At 37.1% G+C, this 20,844-nt stretch overlaps 2 protein-coding genes across 3 annotated transcripts in view; one reads left to right on the forward strand and one right to left on the reverse strand.

The window, feature by feature from the left end:
- The window catches only part of LOC123867654 (protein GDAP2 homolog), a 112,266-nt gene that overhangs the window by 86,293 nt on the left and 5,129 nt on the right, over window positions 1-20,844 (forward strand). For both annotated transcript variants that reach the window (XM_045909817.1, XM_045909816.1), the window contains exon 8: window positions 19,322-19,475. In XM_045909817.1, the coding sequence (XP_045765773.1) occupies window positions 19,322-19,475 (154 nt within the window). The remainder of the gene's footprint in view (window positions 1-19,321; window positions 19,476-20,844) is intronic.
- The window catches only part of LOC123867652 (pre-mRNA-processing factor 17), a 54,986-nt gene continuing 54,787 nt past the window's right edge, over window positions 20,646-20,844 (reverse strand). Inside the window, exon 13 of the transcript XR_006796472.1 lies at window positions 20,646-20,673. The gene's annotated coding sequence lies outside the window, so the exon portion shown is untranslated. The remainder of the gene's footprint in view (window positions 20,674-20,844) is intronic.

The raw sequence follows: 20,844 nt of genomic DNA on the forward strand, positions 1-20,844 counted from the left end.
TCTTATCGTTTCAAATATTAATTCTTTTCAAAACAATTAGGTACCTACTTAGCGTAGAATCATAAATATTCATTTTGTGTTTAGGGTTCCGTACACAAAGATTGCTAACGGAGCAAGCCTCCGCTGTTCGTCCGTCTAGATCTGTCAACGGGCTGTATCTCATGCACTGTATTAGGTAGAGTTGAAATTTTCGCAGTGTCAAAAAAAATTTTATTCAATCAAACTTTTACAAGTATTTTTGAATCGTCAAATGCATCTACCAATGGTTCGGAATGCCTTTCTTACCGAGAAGAACCATTCCATTGCCGGTATAACAATAAATAATAAAAAAAGATCAAGTTGGCCACCATGCAAATTAAAATAATTTAAAAGTACTTAGATCCAAGATGGTGAACTTCAGATTGTCGCTATGCCAATTTCAAAAAAATTAAAAAGTAATATCTTGTTCAATGGTACGGAACCCATCTGTGCGAGTCCGACTCGCACTTGATTGGTTTTCGCTTGTATTTTTCCTAACTTGTTCGGGGATGGACTCGCCAAAGTTGAAGGTTAATTTTACAATACAAAACAAACCTTTGAATAGTTATCGTTAACACAACAATGTCATATAGAATAGTGGTAGGTATTGAGACTAGTGTAAAGATTTGTTGGGCGATCGATCTTTTCCGCCCTAAGCGAGGGCGGGCGGCCTGTGTTGGCTATATTTGTTATGGATCTTTAGACGGCAATTTCTTTGGAACCTGATAGTAATCTACGCAAAGATTATTGCTCTTTATTAAATCTATTTGCGTTTATGTATGCCTGTGTGGGTTTCATAGCCTCATTAATTCGATATTGAAAGATTACCATTTCCAACTAAATTTATCAAATCGCGTATGAGTATTGAGTATGACCTTTATCGTGGATGTGCCTTATTTCTACGTATAGAAAGAAGAAATAGTCAGACAGACAGATTTGCATCGAAAATATTTGTGGGGAAAATTTAACCCCGACTGGTACGCGCCGCGCATACCACTGCGCCCTTCTTATTTCTTTCAGTTAACTCGCGAGCGCCGTCGAGGACGCACGCTCGCACAATATTGATTTTCCAACTATAAACAGAAACCGTATAATTTCTATACGCTCTCAAGTACTGCCAGTGTTTGTGTTTCAGTGGTGTTTTTGGGTAGTTTTGATTCGATCAGCAATTAAGTCTTCGGAAAGCTATAGTAAATTCGAACAGACCTTTAGACTTGGCAAAGGTTAAACACGACGTGAAAAGTAAGTAGTGTCTGTGGGGGAACGAAATTGCCCTGAAAGTCCAACGACGAATTCATGATATTGTTCGATTTTTCCTTTTCACATACCGACTGTGCACGTATATCCTAATTCAATTTTTTTACGATTTCACTTTGTATGCTACTAGCTGATACCCGCAACTTTATAGTCCTCGTGGATTTAGGTTTTTAAAAATCCCGTGGGAACTCTTAGATTTTCCGGTATTAAAAGTAGCCTCTGCCACTGTCCAGGTCTTTAAACTATACCCATGTAAAAAATCACGTCGGTCCGTAGCTCTATTGCGGCGTGCTTGAAGGACAAACCAACAAACAAACACAATATATGTATAACAAACAAACGCATATTTACCTATAATATTATTACCTGAAAGGCCGGCAACGCATCGGCGGTACCTATGGTGCTGCAAATGTTCATGGGCGGCGGTAATCACTTAACGTCAGGTGACCCACCTGCTCGTTTGCTCGCTATTTTTTATTAAAAAAAAATTATATTATGGTCTCGTACTTCGCAGTTCAAGACATTTATCTAGTTTGGGACAAAAATTTGAAAAGCTCATATGAACACTAGCAATGCTACCTATGCTTGTAGCCGTTGATATACAATCACTATTTAATTGGAGGAGACAAGTTTTACCTTCATCCTAAAAACAGGTTAAAATTGAGATGATACCTAGACGTAAGCGGATGTTAGATGATTCGCCCTGTAGTAGTCACCCCAAGTGCTGATGAAATCGATGGCATGTTTTCTATGACAGCATATTGTGATGTGTTCTGTATTAAAAATGGTAAATTAGGTTTAAAAGAAAGGAAGAGTGCTTAGTACCGGTTGCCAGTTCAGTCTATATGGAACTATAATAATTATATCAGAACGAACCGCTACCATATCATTCAAATGACCATTACAATGAGAGTACAATAGGTATAAGGCTGTGAAAGTACTTATGCATTGTTGTGTATATACATATATTGTTATCATTTTATCATAATTTCACGCCTACTTTGACCGTTTAGTAAATGTCTCTATTAAAACTTATTGTTGAATACACCTACTGCAATTAAAATGGATCACTTTAAATTTTTATGATGATTACGTAGATCGCCTTGCTCATCAAAATATTTATCATTTGCCCTCATAAATAACTTATCCTCTTTTTAACCCCCGACCCAAAAACAGGGGTGTTAAAAGTTTGACGTGTTTATCTGTGTATCTGTCTGTGGCATCGTAGCTCCTAAACCTGAGTGCTTCTGAGTTTTCTTATGAGGCCTATAGTTAGCGGCCAAGTCTCGCATCCAGATGTCATCACTGGCAAGACGCAATTTTTGGTGTTGGTTGGTATTTATCTTATTTATACGCATATTCTCTAGCTCAAGTTTTTCTTCTTACATTTCAACGTTATCAGCGTCTGTAAATTTAAAATGATTACTTTCATAAAATGTATCAAGTCAACGTGATAAAATTTCTTAGTTTATGTCACGTAGCTACATACTGTCATTGATAAAAAAATTGTATCAATAATAATAATCATTTCATTTAAATTATTCATCTTTAGCAATATTGTAGTTCATATTATCTCAATTAAATCCGATTTTATTTTATCCTTAATATTTATCTTGTTGCAAACTTTTTTACAATTCTATAGTTCTTTAATCGTCCTCTGAATAAAATAGTATCTAAATTACATCTTAAGTGTAAAGATAATATCGTGAGAAAATCTGACCTCTATTATTGCAATTTTGTGATCATTATCGTTATACTGTGATTAGCCAAGTCCCTTAGTTTTATGATATCTTTATTCCTTGCCTTTCTTGTTTTTAGCCGACTTCTAAAACGTGATCTATTTTTCGAGTTTTCTGGATCGATTTGCAATTTTTTTAATCAATAGACGAAGTTCGTGAGATGGTCCCATAATTTCTGGATTATGTAAGAAGTTGCCTTAATTTTGATGCTGCAGGGTTGAAGTCCGGCGAGCATTAAAAAATACTAGAAATTAAAGCACAATGCTTGCCCGTCAACATATATTTATTAGGTACCTGAAGAATTCCTTCATTTGGTAACATTTTTGTCAACTAAGGGTCACTTGGTATTTAATAGAAATATATAACTTTTAAAACCAGAATTTGAAAAAATAAACAAGTACTTAATACCCTAAAAATTTACAAGAAAATATAAAATGTCTCAATAAATAGATACTTGTTATGAATGAATTTCTACCTGCGCTTAAGTTAGTACAAACTCTACTACACGTGGATAAAATCAAAGGCAAAAGCTACAAAAACAAATAAAACAATAAGATACATCTCACTTTTCCAGATGACCAAATTCGGTACGAGGGAGATCAGTTCAAATATCGAGCGAGCAAATGTCACTTGTATGGTATTGAGTTCAATGCCGGTAACCTCTCGTATTACACATGATTTTTTACTGAACAGAGAGAATTGTGTGCGTACTGTGCACACCTTGGACCATTTCACACGAAAATTTCTTTCAACTGTATACTCACCTCACTTCAATTCAGCATTCTACATCGGTAGAAATTGACACCTAAAGCCGATTAATTGGTTTCTGCTCTTATGGCCCGGAGGGCGCGGTTGGTCCAGTTTCCAGAATGTCCAATATGTCTACTGTTACGTCCAATTCCCGAAACGTTTGTCTAAACGTTTCAACGTTTTAAACGTGCCTGCTTGGTCCAATTAATTTATAGCCTCAATAGCTCAACGGTTAAGAAGCGGACTGTAATCCGAAAGGTCGGCGGTTCAAATCCCACCCGTTGCACTATTGTCGAACCCACTCCTAGCATAAGCTTTCTCAAGTTGGAGAGGAAAGCGGAATATTATTGATTTTATTTATTAGTATAGATGACTAATATGGCTAATATTCTTTATTAAAAAAAATATATTTCCTGAATGTACAATTCAATAGCAAGAGCTATTTTAACCGTTTTCACCAACAATCCCTAAAATTTAGGGAAATTAAGGGTGGTAAGTGATGACGTATAGACTACCATACAGATGGAAGCGGGCTAACCTGGAAGGGGTAGCTATGGCAGTTTTTATCTAATCCATACCGATATGGCTTCTACACGGCATCGTATCGGAACGCTAAATCGCTTTGCCAATAAGGTGGTAACTAGCCACGGCCGAAGCCTCCCATCAAACCAGACCAGAGATTTAGAAATTATAAAATTCCAAACCCCTGCCGGGAATCAAACCTGGGACCTCCTACTAATACAATAAGACAACAGCGCTTATCACTGCCGGGAGGTCGTTAAAAATGTATTGATTTTAATATCGCCAATTAAAGTGTCAATATCTGTCATGTCGACACAGACGTATATAGACGCTAGTATTTAAGTCTAAATACTATGATTTAGAGCAAATAAAGCAATTTGTCTGCAACATGTGGTGCAATTTACTTCAACATTAATAGCTACACTTTAATTACCCATATTACGTTGTTGTGTGACTTTCATTTTTATGCTGCGGTGGTTTAGATATTTCTCCAAGTAAACTACATCTAGCAATTCTCAATTAGTCAATTATTCTCAAATAGTCAATTTTTTAACTAAATCAAAAGCGTTTTTATATAGGTACTATAATATTATTAAATAATTATTTAATTTCTCGCTAATATAATTATCTTGAATCGACGGATTCCATTTAAAACCAAATTAATGCTATATAACTCATTTGCTCTAACTTACGTACACTCGGAAAAATAATTCGCTTGGCAGAGCATACTAATGCGCGCGTATGTATAACACACAAAGATACGACCCGATGCTATCCGATAATAGATACACTCACACTTACTACACTCACTCACACTTCTAGATAACCTTACCAGTCGTATAGGGTTGCAAATTTCACATTCGTCAACATAGTTCTGATGGCCGAGTGGTAATAGTGTTGAAGTTCTTAAATATGGCGTGAGTTCTAATCCTAGTGGGGGATTGCTTTTTTATTTTTGCAATTATTTATTTTGTCTTCTTTATACAGTCAAAATTATCATACTTTCAAACAATATAATTATAAGCAAGAAAAAACAAAAATAATAACACTTTTCTATTTTAGAAGTTATTTATTTGTCTTTTGTGCAGTTCATAAATTATTATAATAAGCAAGAAATAAATAAGACGCTTGTCAAAAAATTAACACATCAAGTTAACAGAAGGTATACAAAAGAGGAAAAAAAATTGACATACTTTATCTACTCCTATTACTCCTATAGTAATTTAAAACCAATATCGATGTGAAGTATGCTAAAAGTCGGTCAAGTATGAACGTAATGTTTTATTTACGTTTTGGGTTACTTTTAGGTTTGTGAGATGAATCAACATGTTAATTACTTAGTTAGAAATCAAAATCAATTATAACTTCTAACTGCAATAACAATAACATCACTCACAAATAGAATTAAATTAATTACCTATACTTTATTTAATAATGTATAAAGGTAGGCCACCCTCGTAAGCTATTACTTTTTGTAATCGACTCGTCATGTTAGTAACCATATTCCAGCAAGTCTATGCTGCCCCACAGAGACTCCCAGGTTGAAGTTACCACTTTATTCAAAGTATAATATATCGTTTACCTGTTGTTCTATTATTATAGTATTTTACGTCCATCCTTGTCCGACTCAAAAGATTTTTCATTATTAAAAATAACAACGTAATTACATCAGTCAAAGTTTATATATTTCATTGCAAAATGAAAGTCTATGGTCCTGGTGCAAACCATTCGTAATATTTTCTTCGTAATGTATTCCGGCCGCACGCAAATGCTTCCGCACAGTTTGTAGAACTACATTGTGCTTGGTCGCTGTCAACCAAATTTTTAAAAAGGAATCCACGCTATGCATTGCAACGATTTCTTGGTGGTGATGTGACTCCATCTTATAAGCTGATGGTTTGGGCCCAGGTCAACAATTGTCTACATGCCCCGTTTCTCCGTAGTGACAGACCCACAAGCGCACGGTATTCATCTGTAAATGATTATATCCTGGATTAATACATAGGTTACTTTTTATCCCGGAAAATTAATGAGTTCCACGGGATTTTTAATAACCTATATACACGGGAATGAAGTCGCGGGCATCAACTAGTATTTAGTATATTGGTTACATTGTTATATTATAATGCGTCTGATTAAAAGTATTAAATGGACTAAAAACATTACGCTAACATTTAGAAAATACTAAATGCACATAAGTAAAACCATAAACATAATTTCAATACGAGTAGGTTATATTTGTTTACTTACCGATATCATCGATTTCGGTTATCGAAATATTCCGCTCAAATAACAATCTCTGCTTTTTAAACAAAGATAAATAAATGTTCCATGGTGGTGAGAAGTTCAGTAGTTATTCAGTGTGAAAAATAACACAATACACCATAAATGAATTCACTACTAGGATCTATTAATCCGCGTGCTCAAGTTCTATTTGACAATAATTTATAAAATAGGTAGGGTAGATTTAAAAAATGGGACATCAACTTGATATTGCCATTCTGTAATCTATAGGTATACCTACACCGCATAATTTATCGTTTTGTGGGTTCGAAACATTTCAGTGATGAATAGACCTTAACTGTCTTGTTTTAAAGCTGAAATTCGTCCACATATCTACAGCCAGCACTGCAAGTGAAAACTGCTAATTAAAGTCGTGAATTTTAGACGTTATCTCAAGGTGGTTTAAGGCCATTTTACTCTGACATAATTGTGCTTCGACGATCGGATTCTATCAGCGTGGGTAAGCGGCAATACTACCTAGTGCCTGCTGTGGGGAAATCAGCGAAATATGTAATTTGTAATTATTGCAAGTAGGTATGGTGAAAAGAGACCGACAATTCATTAAAGAGAGATAGGTGTAAAATAATAAGTAAACGAGTTATGCACACACATAATGCTTCGTTGTGTTGCCTGCTTACCGATTTGTTTTGCTTTGTGTACAATATGGTCGCAGTAGCTACGGTCGAACTTATAAAACTTACCTCAATAATATATATAAGTTACAGTTAAGAATTTTAAAAACTATTGTCTCCAGTTCCATCAAATCGAAATACGACGGCAATGAACTAGGGCTATTTAAACACTGTAAAACATTACCCGTTCAGGAACAGTTTAAATGCTCATTGTTAAAGGAGGAGTTCTTCAACGAGAAGATACTCCGGAAAATAGAACATCCTGTACAGACGCGAGTGAGCGAACCACCGCGTACTTGGTTCCGCGATTCATAAATGAACTACCTCCAACGCTGATTAAAAAAATAGATATTAAAAACATTAAGTATAAATTAAAAGAATATTTTTTAGCAAAGTTAGATGGCTGAGTCTTTTATGTCTATGTAGATTATATTATAATTATTTATATTAGTGCTAATCCTACTGACCCTTATGTACCTTCGTTGCAGCTAGGCACCGAGGACAAACCTCTGTGGTTTTTTCGGTGTTTTAGTTAAGCTTTTATTTGTATATATTTTGTAAAAAAAAAATAAAAAAAAAAAAAAAATTTAATAGATTTTAAATATTATAGTAGGTACAATATTCACGGAATTGACTCATCTGAATGCTAAAATCTTTTATCCTTAAGAACTAAACTAAACGAATTTCTGACAGCAAATTTATTGGTAACACTGCAAGTTTGACACTTAACAATATTTCATTCCATGTACTAGATTAGTAAACATACCTAATAACTTTTAAGACAATCTTGATAGGTACCTACTAATTGCGTTTAAAATTTGCAATTTTGACATTTTGCGTAATTTGGCGTTATGCTTTGATATTTTACCTACCTAAGTAAGTAAGCGTAGTTGACTAAGAGCCTGTGAGTGCCAGACCTTAGTTATTTTATAGAAACTGAAAGTTTCTCTGCAAACTTCAAGTTTAGACTTCGGATCGTGGTAGCTTTTGCAGATAACAGGTAACAAAGACGTATATAAAATCTTTCGTCAAAGTATAAAGTCAATTTTGTAATATTTCCTTCGGAACAGTATTACAAATCCTTGACTGCCAGACACCCTTAAACTTTAATACGTTAAAGTACGAACAGTAACGGACTTTGTACTTTGACGAAAGATTTTATCTGCCAAAGTCACCATGATGATCCAAAGCCCAATCTTCACAGTCACTTATCGCCCTCCCTGTGTTGGGAGAGATGCGCAGAGAAAAGAGTTTTTATAAAATAACGAAGGTCTGGCCCTCACAGGTTCTTTCTCTATAGTGTTTCGTTAGCACAAAACGTCACACATTTCGATTTTGGCACTTTACGTTTTGGCGTTGTGCGTCGAAAGTCAAATTACACATAGGAAATTCGCAATAAGATCCGTTTTGCACTGAGTGAAGAGATGCGAACTGACGCAACAAACCGACGGCTTTCCGGAACAGTGCACGCGCGGTTTGAGGAGCCACATCGCATGTTACGAGTACTTTGCATGACACGGGCCACGGCATTGCGTCATGCATGCACCAATATTGTTGTATACAGACACTCTAGCTAAACTAAAGCTATGTAGTAAATTGCTCTCGTGCTTTTCAGCAGATGAAGTTGTGTCTAGTCCTGGCAATTTAGATCTTTTAAAATAGTCAAGTTCGTGTCAGTAGTCGGCACTCGCATACGGTAGTCACAGTGAACTAGTGGAGCGACTTATTCAAAGCTCTAAATATTTAGTAACAATTTTTACTTAAAGCTTAAGTTAAAAATATTTACTTATTTATCTAAGAAGTCTTATTCTCAATCAATCTCTCAATTCTTTGACAAACTGCCGGGTAAAATTTACAAAAGTCCTCTTTTAGTGGGTGGGGCTGCCTACGTTATTATTACTTACTTATAAAAAATTATTGCTAAAATGTCAAGTTTGCGACCCCAGCAGTTTAGAGTAGACTGTGCATTGATAGATCAGTCATATCAATCTTTTTAACCCCCGACCAAAAAAAGAGGGGTGTTATAAGTTTGACGTATGTATCTGTGTATCTGTGTATCTGTCTGTGGCATCGTAGCTCCTAAACTAATGAACCGATTTTAATTTAGTTTTTTTGTTTGAAAGGTGGCTTGATCGCGAGTGTTCTTAGCTATAATCCAAGAAAATCGGTTCAGCCGTTTAAAAGTTATCAGCTCTTTTCTAGTTATTACTATAACCTTCACTTGTCGGGGGTGTTATAAATTTTTAATTTACACTTGTTATATTTATAGAATAGTTACGACTTACGAGTAAAAACCCCGGCTTTGCTCGGGTGAAATTTCTGAAAATTCTTTTTTAGTGGAGTTCTACTTTCTAGAGGCAAAGTACCTACACAGAAAATCTGTTGCTTGAAGAATCAGTAGTTTAATCTGTACTTTTATAACCAAAAGTTGAAAATTCAGCTGATACTGTTTCTTAAATATTTAGGTACAATGGAATTATTCCAAGTTATCACACAATTCCGCATGCAAAACTGGATTATTTATCGGTAATATATTCAAACGTATAATACGATTAACGTATAAGGTTACTTTTTTACAGAAGGTTAAATTTATGTAAGTTAAAATTGTTTGAGGATTTTTTTAATACGTTCGCGGTCGTGAAAAATGTTACTGAACTAGTAAGATATTTATCTTGACTAATTAGTTAAGTATAGTCGTGAAAAATGAAATACGGCGGGCATAACAATGAGGAAAGGCTAAAAATTGCAAGGTTTTTAATGATTAATGTTCTCTTTAAACGTCTCCACACAGAAATGACTAAAATCTTGATTTTGGTTTTCGTTTTTTTGTTTGTCGTATAACTTTATGACTGAAAGACATGGCCACAATCAAGTATAAGCAATAACTTCGCAGCGATGTTTACCCCTTCCACTAGGTTCGGCCCTCGGCTTTTTTCATTGTGGCTCTAAGTAGAACTAACTAGACTTGACCTAATCAGACCAGTGGCTGGATGAAATGGTAAAAAAACCGGCCAAGTGCGAGTCAGCACCGAGGCTTCCGTACCTATTATAAGGGTTCCGTTTTTCCTTTTAAGGTACGGAACCCTAAAAGCCTTATATTATATAGGCAGGATTTTGCCGATAAGGAACTCATCATCTCTCATTTAATAAAAAGTCACGTCACTGGCAACAGGCATTGTTCTTCTGGTACTGTATCCTCATGAACGCTAGAATTGGAAATTCCTTGAAGGACTATATTATGTATCGGACTTATACCCGCTTTCAGGAGTTCCACAACGATTCCTTCATCACCTGATTCCGCGTTGTTTGTAACTGTACTGTTTCAAAGGACAGAAATTAATTATTTTGTTCGAATCACTTCCGAATACAAAACCAAGATGTTAGCTTCTGAAATGTAGGTCATGTTAGCCCGACCTCCGTTTAAATTTTACGGACTTGGATCTTACACTGCTTTGGCTTCATTGGATTAACGTACCTAAATCGTAAATTACCGAAGTGAGTAATCTATGTAAGTATCTGTAATAAAATTAGTGGTCGATCATTGAATTATTATGTAGGTACTGGTCGATTGACGGTTAAGTTTTCTACCGTTATGTTTGATATTTGTTCATGATGATTTCTTCGCAACAATGATAAACGCCCACTGCCATTTCAGCTTACTAATTTACCCATATCGATTACTTTGGTTCTTCAACGCATACGTAACTAATAAATAATGATAAAAATTACAATAGCTTTCCGAAGACTAACAAAATATTTTTTCAAATCGTCAGATCGCGAATTTGTAAATTAAACGTTTTGTGTGAAATCCATGAGTGCATTTGTTCGGACCCAGTGAAATTATCTTGTGTGAAAATGGCAATGGATACTATGGCAGTTGAACTGCCAGACCTCACCACGCATGCACCACAACCCCCAGCGGAAGAGACTGCAGAAGAAAAGTGAGTAGATATATTCAATTCTAGCGATGGCCTGTGGCTTCCCTACCTGACGGGAAATTTAGAAAAGTCCGGCGTTATTCCTGGTCTACATTATAAACGGAACCTCTATGTAAAATTGAAACTTTATATTTCTATTCGCTAGTATTTTATCGTTTTTACTATGCCCCTAATTCGTAGAAAAATCAACTGTTCCATACAGGAGTACCCCCGACGAGTGAAGGTTACAGGAACTAGAAAAGAGCTGATAACTTTCAAACGGCTGAACCGATTTTCTTGAATTATAGTTAAGAACAAGCCACCTTTCAAACAAAAAAAAAACTAAATTAAAATCGGTTCTTTAGTTTAGGAGCTACAATGCCACAGACAGATACACAGATACGCACGTCAAACTTATAACACCCCTCTTTTTGGGTCGGGGGTTAAAAAATGTCATTTTGACACTTTACAAAATGTATGCAATAATTAACAATAGATGAATTTTTATTTTTTCGCGATTCAAGGGCTCAGTCCAATAGTAAAAGTTGTTTAAAACAATGTAACCCTCTTTATGGGCTCCTCTTTCTTAATATGATCTTATATTATTTTATTAATCTCTTGATCAACGTCCAGACGAATACTTTATTACGTCTATAAATAATGTGCCATTTCCACCACACAAAATTATTAGGTTAGGCACACAAATGGCACGGAGTCGGGGGGAAGTAAGTAGCTATAGCTGACGTCAGGGCTATTAATGTAATATTACCCCTGGCCCCATGGTGCTAGAGAGCTATTCTCACGCCGGCATTGGGGTCAAGCGCGATATTGATTGTGACCACATTACTAACATCTTCTAGGCAAGCGCGCTTCAACCTAGACCCCCATCAGTCATCATTGCTTTTTTTGAAGCATGATTGACTTCAAGCGCAAGCCTATCACGCAATAAAAAAAATCTTCTAGCTTATCTAAATCTTGTATATAGATAGATACATTATAAAGAATATGCTATAAGTATTGTATATAGATATAATATGTACCTGATTATCAAGAATATGCTATAGATGTTCTATTTCACAAGCGTTAACGCATTTGTGTGCGTAACGTACGCGATCGAAAATGCTTACCCCCCGTCCACACACTGCTCTACTCGCGCAATTAATTGCGACGCCGCACTAGATCACTTGCCTTTGCATACTTACGGACAAAATAAGGAGCGATGGGCGTGAACGAGGAACACGCGAGTAACGCGGCCACACTACTTATCTGCCTCCGTTCCTCGCTCCTTCCCATGCCTCACGGGCATAGTGTGCACGGGGGGTTATAGTAAGCCACGCACACTATAACCACCTATATTTATTACGTGCACGCACACAAACAATCAAACCGTCTTCGTGAAATAGAACATCTGACACGGTCGTCACTTTGCAATTGTGCATTGTAAGGTCTACATCTTCTGATGATGCTCCGGTATCGGAGCGAAACGTGCGTCGAGTGTGTTCTGGTGGATTTATGTGGTCTTGCGTGGTGGTACTTGGAGCTTGCTTGGTGGCTGGCTTTTCCTGCGTGCTTAGCAGTGGGAGGGCGAGTGGAGCATGTCGTAGGCTGAATGTTGTACCAAACAGATTTGCCTTGTTTAGCGGATTATAGCAAATTAAGCTTTTCATTCTTTGTATATCATGGACTTCCGCAAAGTAACGTCTGCTTCTATACAAAATTCTATACCAATTATTTGACGTTATTTTCTCGTGGAGTAAAAAGTAAATAGGGAAAGCACTGTCGTGACTAACGTCCATGAGTCCGTGCCTGGCTCGTTTATTGTTTTCACTGACAATTGTCGCGAATTGGTGTCAATTTTAACATCCTCGCGGTACTGGGGTAATTATAGTTAAATGGATTTAGTTTTAACAAGAACGCAGCGGTTTCTTGGTAATGGCTATATCTCGCTCTTGAACTTTGTTAATTATTGTTTTACGAGCTAATCTCCGCTACTTGGTCTGTGTTTAGATTTTCCAAAATCTCGTGGGAACTCTGATTTTCCAGGATAAAAAGTAGCCATGTCACGCTAGGTCTTTACCCATGCAACAAATCACATCGATCCGTTGGTTGCTCCATTGCGAACACACTTTTGCATTGCTACTTAGGTATATGGTTAGTGAAGTAGTGTAATTTTTTAAATATATAAATAGTGAGCAGGCGGGTCTTACCTACTGTGAAGTGATTACCGCCGCCCATAAAAACTTGCAGTACCAAAGGAACCACCAATGCAGTTGCGCCAATAAGCGAATTGCAAAAAACCAATGCATTAACTTAGTAGACAGATTACCCCATAGCTCTATAAACTTTTTAATAAGTGGACAGTTTAAAGTAGACTTATACGAGTAAACATAACAAAGCTTTTAATCTGTAGATCAATACATACCGACATATCGCATCAAGTAGGCTTTCTCCATTATCTGACATGTTATTAACATGATCGACATTGCTTGAGTGTATTGAAAGTGTATTGACTAAGTACGAGTATATATTAACTTCCTATATGCATGGAACTGCGACTGTGAATCAGCTTAGCTTAATATCGGCGCCTATTTGTCGGAATCTAGATTTCACATTAAGACTAATAATATCTAGACCAATAAGGTCCATTTGTTGGTTTTGTGTTGATTAATTTGATATATAAGTACCTAACTCTAGTTTTACTGGATTCAGTCATTTTCTAAGACACTGAAAACTCAGGCTCAGATTCTCTTAAATGACTCATCCATAACTTTTTTTAGACTGGATTAAAAAGGTCAGAGATTATACACAAGCTGAAGTTCTGTTGCATATTTATTTGAGACGGAATACAGTGATGGACAACAATTTATTTTTAAAACACTAAGACGTATTTTCCAGTGGGGCTCTTAAAATAACTGCGACGTAGATTGGTAACTAACTGTTTGCATTCGTCCACTGCTGGACATAGGCCTTTCAACACGGTCATCCACCTTTATGGTCACTTTTTACCAGTCTGTTGCCCATCGTCATTTAGTAATTTTTTTTGATCGGGGATATATATTGAGTAGCACCAGAATACTTCGGCACAGTTCACGATAGAGAACGTCTAAAAAAACTTCGAGGCTTCGACATTAATCGCAGGCGTCTTTACTAACATTTGACGCTGTACAGGTAGTCCTGAAGCCCTATTTTTTTCTATGATTTTACGTCACCATAGCCTAATATTTGATATATGGTCGATTCAAAATCAAACTGAGAGTTCCCCCACTGTAGTTCACTGACTTCAGTCTTCGTTGAGTTATCAGGGCTACAGAAGAAGGAGGAGGAAGGAGGTATATTGGATATGAAACAGTTCAAAACTATAAACAGCTTAAATACGTATCAACTAAACGCAGTAGTGAGGCGAGGGTGAATGAGTAGTGGCGCCTGGCATGACGCCAGCGGCAGCGGGCGTGGCTGGTAAACATGCACGGCCATAAACTACTGAGGCGTATGTGCCAGTGACGCTCCTGAAACCCCTGCCACACGCCCTTAAAGTGTAACAATTTATTAAAATTACTAGCTGTGCCCGCGACTTCGTTCGCGTGGAATAGTGACTTTTCGAGCGAGGCGTGTAGTACGTACTTTGTACGTTAAAAATGTTTGCCGTGATTCTTTAAATTGACATAACTTTTTTATTTATGAACCGATTGACATGAAATAAGCAATTAAATGTTAAGTGAAGCTTACTACAATATATTAGTGAAAACCGTATCTAAATCGAATAAGCCGTTTCTGATATACAAACAGACAAAAAAAAATTTATTACAATTTCGGGTTCGACATCGATATAATAACAACCCCTGCTACTTTTTTTTATATATTTCCATTGTACAGACACCACTTTTCTACAATTTTATTATATGTAAGTATAGAAGATATAGATTTACTAAAGTAAAGTTATTAAAGAAACTAAAGACAATCGTCTAAGGACAAACCTACTAACAAAAACATTTATACATTTCACATTTATAATTATGGGTAGGTAGTACTAATGTGAATGCGTGTGTGTTTGTCCTTTAATCACACCGCAGCGGAGCAACGGATCGACGTGATTTTTTGCTTGGATATATTTAAAGACTTGCTATTTGTCTCGAAAAATCAAAGAATTCCCATGTGATTTGAAACATTAATCCAAGCGGATGTTTTTTTATAAACACAAAGTAAATATCGTCTAATAGATAAATAAATAAAATTATAAGTAACGCTAACCACACTTCTGATTCATCAATAATCCAAAACTCAATCAACTTCGGCTATCGTATTCTAGTTTCCAAACACACTTATACTTTATACATGTGCATTGATTGGGACCATTGAAATAGACTTATTACGCTGGAAGAGTTGTGACGTACAAAATGACAGTTATTTTTGTGCCGATTTGAAACGCCCCACCGAGCGTACCAGAATTAAAATAGATACTGTCTCAAATTGGTCTCCGTGTCGACATTATGTTGACAGATGTCTCATCACTACCATTTACGTTCACTGCTGCATCAGCACCAAAATCGCGAAAATCAAGTTGCTTCAAAAACAGTTCAGCAATCGTATGTCCAGCGTACTTGTTCCTATTAGTATCTAGAGGTCACTGGTTTTCTGACGTCACAACCCATGCCGTGACCTTACACGCTATTCGTTTTGGGTTCTCCCGAAATAGCCCAGCGGAAATACTTTGCGTGATCAAAGCGAATGTTTTTCCTAACGCACATGTTACGGATCGGTGACGCCATGTTTTCATACAAGATTTTGATTGTTTATTTTTCACTCACTGCATCAGCACCAAAGTGCCAAAATGCTGCTTCTAAAACAGGTCTTCAATCGCAGGTCCAGCGTACTTATATTATTAGATAGTTGAGGGCCACGATTTCTGATGTCACACTCACAACCCATGCCGTGACCTTACACGCTATTCATTTTAGGATCGCCCGAAATAGCCCAGTGGAAACACTTCGTGCGATCAAAGCGAATGTTTTCCCAAGCCCACATGTTATCGATCTGTGACGTCAAGTTTTCACACACGCTTTTGATCACGTTTCTTTTCTACTAACTTCATTTTCACACAAACAATAGATTGCCAATCATACACAAATTGTCGGAGATAATTTTCAATAAGTACAAGTATGTTTTTTTTTTTGGAATTTGACAAACATTAGATGTACTTAATTATAATTAAAATTCGTTTGTCGTACAGTTTGCAAACTTTCAATATAAATTGATACTTCATTGATAAGTTTAATACCTCTACCGAGTTATTTATTACCTAAAGAGTTATTTTTTTAATTCGATATCATAATAATTAGGCAAGTAGCTACTAAGTTCTTACTCGTGTAAGTCAGAACGTTAAAATTAGTTAGGCATCATTAAACAGCATTATATAGTACATATCAAGACAAAAGAGGAATTGGAAAAGTTGACAACTATTATTTCAATTATTAGTTCGCTCTGTTACTATCTTACTACTAATGGGCCTAATATTTAAGCCTTTTCAGAAATCTGATGTAATAAATTTAAAGTAAAAAAGCTTTTTTTAATGTTTAGCAAGCACATTATATAGGATTGAAAGTTGAAACTTAGTCACACATGAAAACAAAATATAGTATCTAATTCCACACAGTTCCAGCGTACCTTCCATCTCCATCCCCAATTGTCAGGCTCTTCTCATTGTATTTTTTTTTAAGTGTTTTTTTAAAAGTTTTATACCTACTCTTGAAATGAGTCCAAATTCGACTGTCTTGCCCATAAATCATTATAAAGTACACAAGGAATCAGAAACTCAGTTTGGTGTAATCCGCCGAAGCAGACAAATCTGTGTGGTGCAACACGCAGCATGCGACATGCGCAGCCCGCCCTCCCACTGTTAAATATGCAGGAAAAGTCACCCACCAAGCAAGCAATATGCAGCACCACACATATTCCCCAAAATTTCGTTCCGACATGACACGAAAGCTAAGCACGCTTGCTTCTATGCAATATTCATCACAAAGTTCCAATGTCCACTTTCATCCACTTAACGTTGCAAACAACATTCAATTTTCATCATCATAAACTTTTTTAAAAATACCTATTGAACTATTTTCTATCAGCTATGGTCTATAAATTCGCGGCGTAGTAAATAAAACTGAAACGTCACGGGAATATTTATGAGACGTAATCCGATTCCATTGATTCTCGCCCTTGACCCAAATGGCGCCCCCATAAAGCTTGGACAAAGAAAAAGTGTGACGACAACAGCGCGGCAGACGACCTTTGACGACCTCCCTGGCGTTGTGGGAAGCACTAGGGTTTAATTCCCGCTAGGAACGAACTAAGAAAAGAGTAATAAGAGAGAGTGGCATAGGCTACTTTTTATCCCGGAAAATCAAACTGTTCCCACGAAGTTTTTAGAAACCTAAATCCGTCGCGCTAAAAGACCTTCTGTTAAATATTAGGCTAGGGGCACGGTTCACAACGGCTAAGTACTTTGTAACAAAACGTCGAGACTTCGACGTCGTTGGCAGGCGTCAAATGTTCCTACATTTGACGCTAGGGTAGCCTATGAATAGTCTATTTTTCTTTGACTTCACTTCACCCATAGCCTAATATTTGACATGTCGTCGATTCAGGGTCAAACCGAGAGTTCCCTCACCCTAGTTTATCCTGCTAGGGGTGGCGTGAAATCCAAAATACCTATAGTCGTTTTATAGCCTACCTAGCATCAGGTGTTGGTAACATTACAAGTTTCCTAGCTGCCGTGAAATGTGCCCTTATCTTTTGTCTACAAATGACGTATCTGATAAGATGGCACTTGAATCACGTTAATTTGGCATTTTTCACCAGATTTTACTGCCTAGATCATTTTAGAGGACAAAACACAAGGTCGCCCCAGAACATACAAGTCATTACAACGCATTCACACTGCATATAATTAATGGCTTTATTGCTATGGAAATGAGACCTACATTCGCGTGCATGTAAGGCGTTCCCCATCCGGTATGTAGTGTTTGATCGTGATTGTAGTCATATAACACAACACTGAACAAACACTCATTAAAATGTTTAATACGACTCGGAGAGATTCGGTAAGCAAATATGCAATTTAGTTTCATTAACAGCCGTAATTGTAAACCATGTGTTTAACTTTTTGCAATATTTTAAAACAACTACTGGGATCAGCGAAAATATTAATTATTGTATGTATATAAAATTAGCAGATGGAAGACGATGCCTATCACTTCACTACTCATATTATAAATGCGAAAGTGTGTGTTTGTGGGTTTGTTGGTTTGTCGTTCAATCGAGCAACATATTGGCGTGATATTTTGCTTGGGTATATTTTGCTAGCAATAAGCATCGATAAAATGGCATTAGGTACACGTACTAATAAGTAGGTAGTTAATTTATTGCTTTACTCAGAGATTCAACCCAGCCACCTACTTTATAGATGAGAATGGAACTTGTCTTCTTGATTACGCGTAGAAATTCTTGTCACATATTCCATTGTCGTCATCCACGGTAATTTTCCTATTTAGGAATCCATTCCTTAAGATATTTGTAGATCTAGAAAACTAATTAAAAAAACATTCTTAATGAAAAACTGCCATACCCCTTCCAGGCTATCCCGCTTCCATCTTAAACTGCATCATCACTTACCACCAGGTGAGATAGCAGTCTAACCCAACTTGTATCTGAAAAAATCTGCCTTTCAACTGAGAGGAACAAAATCAGAATAGCGGTACTCTTCTCAGTTAAAACGCCGAAAAAAACCGAAAAAGATTTTTTTATTTAATTCAGATATACGTGTCAGCCCTTGACTGCAATCTCACCTGGTGGTAGGTAAGTGATGATGCAGGCTAAAAGGGCTAAAGGCTGGAAGGGATATGGCAGTTTTCATTAAACACATACTCTTTTGGTTTCCAGTAGTTTCTACACAGCATCGTACCAAAACGCTAAATCGCTTAGCGGAACGACTTTGCCGGTAGGGTTTGCCGAAGCATCCGACCAGACGGGACCACAAATTTTGAAATTATAAAATTCCAAAGAGGCTGTCAAAGTTGCATCTGTGACGAAAAAAAAACCCAAAATGTGATCACTTCAGCGTAATGCTGTATATGTATAGTGGTTAGGTGTACCACTACTAGGTACAGCGCTGTTTTTCAGTATAATTTCAACTTGGTATTTTTGTCAACAGATATGAGCGTCTGCTAAGACGCGCTCGCAGCGAGGACCTGAGCGAGGTGTCGGGCATCGGCTGCCTGTACCAGAGCGGGGTGGACCGCCTCGGCAGACCCGTCGTCGTGTTCATCGGCAAATGGTTCCCCATATCCGACATCGACTTGGATAAGGTGAGTTTACTGGGAAACAAACAGACGCGCTCGCAGCGAGGACCTGAGCGAGGTGTAACAGAGCGGGGTGGACCACCTCGGCAGACCTAAAACACATATAGCTCCTAAAAGTTAGATAGGCATGATCAAGATCGAATCCTGTGGAACTCATTGACTTTCAGGGATAAAAGTAGCCTATGTCCGTCCCGGGGATTAAGTTGACTCTGTACCTTTCATCAAAATCTGTTAAACTGTTGGGCCGTGAAAAGCTAGCAGACAGACAAACACTCTCGCATTTATAATATTGTTATGGGAGTATGGATACGGAGGAATGTAAGTTTGCACCCTTCCTACGGTACGCCAAAAGAGGCCTTGGGAGTACGGAAGTATGGATAGAGGGATGTAAGTTTGTCCCTAACGCCAAAACAAGCCTTGCATGACATATGGAGCAGTAACAGTAGAGAGGCGCAACAGTAATGCCATTACACGTAATCCATTACCTAACACGATCACACGGTGTATAGTTATTCAACCACTTGAAGATTTACCGCGCGCTATTATTCTTCATGTTTTAGGGTTCCGTACCCAAAGGGTAAAAACGGAGCCCTATTAATGTCACTCTGCTATCTGTCTGTCTGTTCGTCTTTCCGTCCGTCTGTCTCTCCGTTTGTCTGTCTGTCCGAGTGTCATAAGTCTCTAGCTCGTGGACTAAATAAGTTGCAAACCTATTTTAGAAATTCAATTATTTTTCAGAGGGCTCTCCTATATTACATGAAAAAGGAGCCGAAAAAAAATATTTTTCTTACCCTAGCATGTGGGGTATCATTGCTTAGAACTCATTATGTTGAGTATGATTTGTTTATTTTTATCTTAAAAAATAAGGGATGGGGACCGCCAAAGATGTCAGACCATTTTTGACCATTTGACCATTTTTGTGACGGGCGCTATCTCAAAGACTAAACTAGTTGGGAATTGAAATTTCGGTGTGTTATGTGCCATTCAGTATTTGTTGTTTATAATACTGAATACAACTACCTATTTATAAAATAGTTTGTAAGCTGTGACCAAAACAAACGAACATTTTTTGGAGTTTTCTTTCACGGTTTATTAGGATGTTCTAGCTCGGAAAAGAAATATTTTATACAGCAAAATATGATGTTAATAATTATCTACGGAACCCTAAAAGAGCAAAGCCCGACTCGCACTTGACCGGTTTTTTCTTTTTACCATCACCTACTATCGCTTAACCGTCCAGCCGATGTCTATGGCTTCTAGATCGCAGCCATAACAAGAAGAAACTCAAGATTTTAAACTGTGAACTTACAGGCATGCAGGTTTCCTCACGAGGTTTCTTCAATCGGGCGATTTACTGCACTTACTGTTCCTTCAA

Source organism: Maniola jurtina, chromosome 8, assembly GCF_905333055.1.
Source record: "Maniola jurtina chromosome 8, ilManJurt1.1, whole genome shotgun sequence".
In the NCBI taxonomy this organism is placed as follows: Eukaryota; Metazoa; Arthropoda; class Insecta; order Lepidoptera; family Nymphalidae; genus Maniola; species Maniola jurtina.